This window comes from Condylura cristata, unplaced genomic scaffold (assembly GCF_000260355.1).
Source record: "Condylura cristata isolate star-nosed mole 26May11 unplaced genomic scaffold, ConCri1.0 scaffold00005, whole genome shotgun sequence".
Classification (NCBI taxonomy): Eukaryota; Metazoa; Chordata; class Mammalia; order Eulipotyphla; family Talpidae; genus Condylura; species Condylura cristata.
The window spans coordinates 42581330-42588108 of record NW_004567106.1 but is presented as its reverse complement, the minus strand read 5'-3'; the positions used below and the strand labels follow the sequence as shown (position 1 = coordinate 42588108).

The 6779-nt window shown below is 39.2% G+C and overlaps 2 protein-coding genes across 2 annotated transcripts in view; one reads left to right on the top strand and one right to left on the bottom strand.

Annotated features, from left to right (window-relative positions):
* PMPCB (peptidase (mitochondrial processing) beta) overlaps window positions 1–6466 on the bottom strand; it is a 12456-nt gene extending 5990 nt beyond the window's left edge. The window contains exons 1-6 of the mRNA XM_004677157.2: window positions 6340–6466; window positions 5296–5436; window positions 4529–4615; window positions 2601–2730; window positions 1358–1556; window positions 852–931 (exon numbers count right to left, since the gene is read on the bottom strand). Of these exons, the coding sequence (XP_004677214.2) occupies window positions 852–931; window positions 1358–1556; window positions 2601–2730; window positions 4529–4615; window positions 5296–5436; window positions 6340–6450 (748 nt within the window). The 5' untranslated portion in view covers window positions 6451–6466. The remainder of the gene's footprint in view (window positions 1–851; window positions 932–1357; window positions 1557–2600; window positions 2731–4528; window positions 4616–5295; window positions 5437–6339) is intronic.
* Window positions 6467–6593: 127 nt separating this feature from the next.
* The window catches only part of NAPEPLD (N-acyl phosphatidylethanolamine phospholipase D), a 68385-nt gene continuing 68199 nt past the window's right edge, over window positions 6594–6779 (top strand). Inside the window, exon 1 of the mRNA XM_012720928.1 lies at window positions 6594–6743. The gene's annotated coding sequence lies outside the window, so the exon portion shown is untranslated. The remainder of the gene's footprint in view (window positions 6744–6779) is intronic.

The window sequence follows — 6779 nt, the reverse complement described above, 5'->3', positions numbered from 1 at the left end:
ATCTGCCTATTCTGCTCCCCACTCTGTCTCTGGTGAAGCCTCTCACCGCCCCTGAGCCTCTGGCCTGTGCCCCAGTTCTGTATGTATAAATAAATAAATCTTTTAAAAAAATAAATAAATAAAAAATTTAAAAAATGATTAAACCAAAGTGAAACCAATAAAATGTACTGCTTGCCTAAATTCACACCACCAGGATAACTAACAGAATCTGATGGGACTTTCTTTGATAACTGGTTCCAAACACCACTTAATGGTCTTAAATAAACATTTTGTATTACTGGTACATAAATGATGATGTGCCCTGTAAACAACAGCATCTTGCCTCATGCTACTTGCATGTTAAGATTCCCACTAAACTTTCTCCTGACTCCTAATGTATTTTCTCCTCTAATTGTTAGATCTACTGAGTGAATGAACCTAAGAATAAACACTGACACACCCATACTTGACAAAGATGACATTGGTTCTCAAGAAATAATTTAAAATATCAAGAGACCCCTTGATATTTAGGGGTCTATATTGATATAGACACTGTCTTCCACGAGAAAGTGGAAGTCATTATCTCCCACTTGGCTCACTGGCTCTTTTCTTGTGATTCCATTAAGATGTACACTTATGTATTAGAAAGTTGTTAAGTTTTTCAAATAGAGAAGCTTACTTGAAAAAATCTACAGCCAAAGAGAAAAGGAAACCTCTGGCTTCTGTGAGGTTTCACATCCCCTTACTTGGCATTTACCTTCCCATTTTCTCTGTGGATGAAAATCGTAAGATATCTCCCAACAGAACCACACCAATAAGGCCATTACTCTAGTAATTGTCTTAAAACAGTTGTAGGAATTTAAAGAACTAACCTCCAGCAGCAGCAAGCACTATTCTTGGTCCCTTGTAATGTGTGGTTATATAGTCCACTAAGTCCTTACGATTTATTGATCTGTAAATGGAGAAGAGCAGTATTAAAAGGTAATAAAGCATAAGTTTTCACATAATATACATGATATACCTGAAATCAAAGGAAGCCAAGGGATGGATATCCTGTATTTTTTTTCTTTGAATAAATGTCTTTTTGAGACAAAAGAAAAAGTGTATATAAACACACTCAGCTGAAATTAAATTGGATCTTAAAGGTAATTTAAGAGTTAAATGCAGTCAGAAATGGGGTGTAAACAAGTATCAAAAATCAACTTTATATGAAGAAAAACAATTTGATGTCATCCAGAAATAGCTATAAGCCCAGACACCTGGGATTAAAACATAACTATAAATTCAGATTATTAGTTACTTTCTGAAACACACTTTTTGAATGTGTTTTTGTAACTCATCAATTTTTCCCCAGAAAATCAGATAATATAATAATTACTTGATATTTTCAGTTGGTCCCAAAATTGTCCGTCCAAGTGCAGTATTTTGATAAGCTGTTGCATGAAGGTAATCAAAAACAACTTCTTGTAAATTGGTTTCCACTTCCTGCATCTCTCTAAGGATTACTCCACGTTCACGTTCAATCTCTGCCTCTCCCAATGTGCTGTTTTGTATTATATCAGCAAGAATTTCTACAGCTAATTGAAAATAAAATATGAAGAAGAAACATTAAGAACCCTAATTTTCACCACTAAGATATTAAACAAGCATCAAAAACCATACTACTGACCATGATTCAACACTGACTAAATGATTAAACTGGGAAGAAACAAATTTCCTATATATTCAATATACCTAGAAGGACAAGTAAAAAATGTAAACCCCTGTGTTATGGAATGGCTTGGGGAAAGTTTCTAAATTTGCCTTGTAACTCTTGTGAAACTATCTCCAACCACAAAAAATGGCCACAAATCTACGTACGATGTTCTTTATAATTAGAAAACATTAGAACAACTAGGTAGAGGTAAGAGTCCATACTGCTCAAGTATTTACTAAACAAGTTCCCACTGCAGTGAGGCTACTGCCATAAAGAAGCCAGAATCATCATAACCTACATATGCGCCCAGGAAACTAATTATAAGATCAGTATTCTCTCAAATATATTTCCCCACTGAATTTAATCCCAATGCTTATCCCCTCCCCTTTTGGTCAGTGTTGTCTAGATTCTTTACCATTAGCAAAGTCATTGATAAGTAATGATCTAACAGAACTGAAATTGCTATTAACTAAAGAATAGGCACCCCAAAAAGACATATAACCATGAAAGGGATTGAAAGGACCCTTGGGAAAAACTGATGAAACCTTCAATGCCCTAATTTTACTGCTATGAAAACAATCAACAGCCTTCTAAGTGAACCTTTGCTTATTTTGCTCAGGACCAAGAGTTTTGTATCAAGCATGGAATAACAACAATTAAAAATGTTTCATAACATAGGTATGGCTGGCTCTGGAAGAAGTATATTCAAATCAAGTGCCAAGGCCTTGATGTGTGTATGTCTTCCAGGCCTAGAAACATTTTATATCATTTGTCCTACTTGAGGAAACAATAAGATGCTCCCTCAACCAGAGACTGTTTGATTTTTCACATTTCAAGGGGTTACTCATCACAACATAAAACAGTACTAAATTACTTCTGAATCCTCATGATAATTATATATTTGTAGGATAAATAGTGACAGTACCTCTTGGCAAATCTTTAGAGAATGCTTTGGCATAATATACAGTCTGCTCTCTGGAGGTATAGGCATTGAGATGAGCACCCATGTTTTCAATCTCGAGTTCCAGATCTAACTGAGATCTCTTTTTGGTGCCCTGAAACAAGAGATGATAAAAATTGTGACATTTTCCTTAACATCTTGTCTGTCTGAAACACTTTAAAGAACCAAGAGGCTATAAGTTTTTATCAGTTCCATACAAGGAATCAAGTCTGGTTTCTAAAATACATCGGGCTTCAGAAAACATGCTATATATCCAGATGACCCTTAAATCTCAAGAGAAAAGCCTTGTTTCACCTTCAGAGCCATTATCAATTACTTCAGATAATCCTGGATTATAAATAATAAAACCATGCTATAAACTGAAATAGTTCTCCTTGCCTTAGAGTGAAATTTTGTGCTACCACCTCTTATTTAAAGAAATTGCATTTTATGGAAGCATATGGTCCGCAATTCCACATCTAGGAATCTACCCAAAGGACACTGAAACACTAATTTGAAAGAAAACCTATACTCCCCCTTTTTTTTTTAATTGCAGCACTTTACAATAGCTAATATATGGAAACATCCCAGATGCCCTAAAATAGATGAATGGATCAAAAAGCTGTGTATATTTATACCATGGAATAGTACTCAGTGAAGAAAAAAGACAAACTCATGCCATTTGTATTAATATGGATGGAGGTGAAAAGGATGCTAGCCTAAATAAATCAGACAGAAAAGATAAATATTGGATGGTTTCTCTTACATGTGGAATATAGAGAAACCAAACAAAACTGAAAGTTAACCTATCTATATGTTGTAAGGTGGTGATAAAAAAGACACTCATCCACTGTTGGTAGGAATGCAAACTGGTACCAGTGGAGAACAGCACGGAGACTTCTCAAGAAAATGGAAATCCCATATAACCCAGCAATACTTCTCTATTATTTAATACAAAAAAGAATGTATCTATACCTATGTACACAGCAGCACTGTTTACAATCACCAACTCACAGAACCAAACCAAGTGCCCTTCAACAGATGAAGAGAAACTTTGAAGCATATGTCCTCCATGGAGTATTATACTGCTATGAAAAAGACAAGCCTATGGCATTCAGGATAAAAAGGATGAACCCTGAGGTGATTGTGCTGAATGAAATCAGTCAAAAAGTGATAGATTTCAAATGACTTTACTCATCTGCAGAATATAAATGCCCAAAAAGCATTACAAATGATAGAAGAAATAAAGCTTGAACTCTGAAAAAAGAAGATAATGTTATCAAAGGGAATAGAGGGAAAGGAAGATGGGGATGGAGGAGAGGGACAGATAGGGTACAGCTATGTTTAGCTTGGTGGAAGAGGAGGGAAAAAACATTGTACACACTGTATCCTAAATGAAATCAGAATCTTAAGACTTAGGCATCTGTATTTTAAGCTGGATTGTATATTGCATATATTCAAACTTCTTATTACAGCATAGTTCTGTCCAATGGATGATAACATTCTGTCTTCCTGAAACAGATTTTGAGTAATCTGAATTTGTAAAATTCTTAGAAAACCTGGGCTATACAGGTAGCAAGGAAATACATAAGTATGGATTTACTGAATCAGAGAAATTCTAATTCTGGAAACATTAAACATTTGTAAAATTTCATAATGACTAGCAGTAAAATAACTGATTTGAAATCCAATATTTAAATCGAAATGCATTCAGAAATTACAAAACAAAATTGTGAATATATTCAAGATTTACTTTCTATTGTTAAAATGAGGTGATGTCATTAACAGAATGTTAATAATTGATGAAGCTGGAGACTGACCATGTTGGAGCTTCTATGATCATTTCTGATTTACTATGGTTGAAATTTCAATAAAATGCTTTAAAAAGCTTAAGAAAATTCTTTAAAACTTGCCTTGAAAGCCATATGCTCCAGAAAGTGAGCTGTTCCATTATTCTTCTCATTTTCATAGCGACTTCCAGCATCAATCCAGAGCCCAACCTTTAAGGAAACAAAGAACAGTCATTTTCTTTCTTGAAGTGGAAAGGGGGGTAGAATGAAATTTCCTCCCTTTTTCAGACAAATGCTTTTCAGTTTAACAAAAAGCTTTTTTGACCTGAGGGAATTAACATATTCCTATGAGATTTGAAATTTTTGTCATCAGCGTACTGCCAGGTACAACTACTGTATACTTCCAGCTTCCCTGAGGATCCAGAGTCTTAGCCCAACTTGTTACTATAGTAAATTAACAACTATAACATAAAAACCACCAGAGATTAACAGAAAATCAAGGTTCAAATCCTGGTTCTGTCGTGTATAAGCTTTGTCACCCTGGATAAAATCTTTTAAATTCTCTGAACCTGTTCCTCAACTGCAAAATTGGTCTGGTGATAGCGACTACAAAGAACTGTTTTAAAGATCAAATGAGATATAAAAAATTTGCAGTGTAGCCCAGCAAATATACCCCTTCCATTATCTTCAACTAATAACATAACATGAACCCGATATAGACACACAGGAGCACCTGTACTGGCAAGGAAGACTCACTAGAAGATGGGGTTCACAACTGAGAGTCACCTGACAGGGCAAAATAGCAGCCCCTATCTTTCAACCACCAGCCAACTTAAAAGCTGAGACTGAAAATCAGCAACTCTCTCTTAAGGATTGCCTGGATCACCTACCGTGCACGTTGAGAGCCCGGAGTCTTCCGAGGCCACTCTGAGCCCATTTTCCAAGCAAGTTACTCGCGTTTCAGGAACGTTCAGAACAACTTCTGCAGCAGCCTGTGTACTTCTCAATCTGTTGCATCCAAGGTACAATGACTAGCCAGGAATAGAAGGTGGAAAAGAGGGGGCAAAACATATCACTATTCTGACATTATACGTTGATTAGAAAACAATCTCAAAAAAGACTATAAAGTACTCTTTCCTCAACTTCTATTCCATCAGGAGCCCTAGGCCTGGCCCACGGAGTGTCAGTAACCAACCACGCAGATGAGGCCAAAACCACGCCCTTCCCTTCGGGAAAATGCAGTTACTGTCCAGAGGTAACATTGCAATCTCTCCTAGAAATGCTTAATATTCACCGGGGGCGGGAAATGGAGGGGAGAAACCGAGAGAGAGAAAATATGTAAAAATAGCTATACATAATATAGAAATGCTTTTTATGCCTTAGCTGGGTCAAGAAATGCAAAAAGTTTGGACAAAGACGCTAAGAAGACGGGCAGATGCAGGGCCCCAGTTTCCTTACGCAGCTGGTCCGGCCCCCAAAGCCTGGGAAAGTCAGACTCGCCCGTTAGCAAAACGCACATACAAAATTTTCCTTTAGCTGCCACAGGGTTCGCAAAAAAGCGCAGATGAGGATAAAGAAACTCAAGTGTTGGGCACAGCAGCACTCGGGACAGTAACTGTAACCGTTTCGCTTATAGCCCGTTTGCTTCTGCGCTGAGCACGCAAGCTGTAGGCACAAGCTCCTCGGTACAGCGGGGAGAGAAGCCAGTCCCCAGGGTCCTTCCCACACGTGTGGCAGGTCACGCGCAGCTAGTGACCAAAGCCGGCCGGCCTCCGGGCGCCCCGCGGGTCGCGTCCAGGGGTCGCAGCCCGAAGCCCCGACAGGGCGTGCGGCGCCGAGGTCCGCGGCCAGGCCGGGCGTCCGTGACTCAGGCCGAAGCGCGGGGTCCCGCGGGGAAGCCCGGCCGGAGTGCAGCCAAGTGGAAGGAAACTCACCCGCCCGGCTGCGCCTCGGGCCAGAAGCCTCTCCGGGAAACCCCAAAGCTGCCGCCGCCGCGCCGCCGGCAACAGAACGGCTCTAGCAGCAGCCGCCACGGCCGCCGCCATCCCTGCTCGGGAGAGAGTGGAGGATGTGCTTCCGGTTTGTGACCTGAGGTCGCGGGGGAGAAGGCCCCGCCTTGTGGTCGCGACGGGAAAGACAGTCCGCAGAGCCATTTGGGAGGAGCTGTGCTGGGCGTGGCGCCGAGAGACCCTGTATTAGCAAGTTACTTTTTTCGATCTACAATGTGCGAGATACAAATGTGAAGGAATTGAAGGCAACATATTATTCCACTGGTGACTGATGTTGATTGCAAAAAGTTAGGATACAATCCGGACTCACTGTAATTGATGAATTTTACGTAAGCTATCAATTACTTTTTTTTTTTTTAAAGATT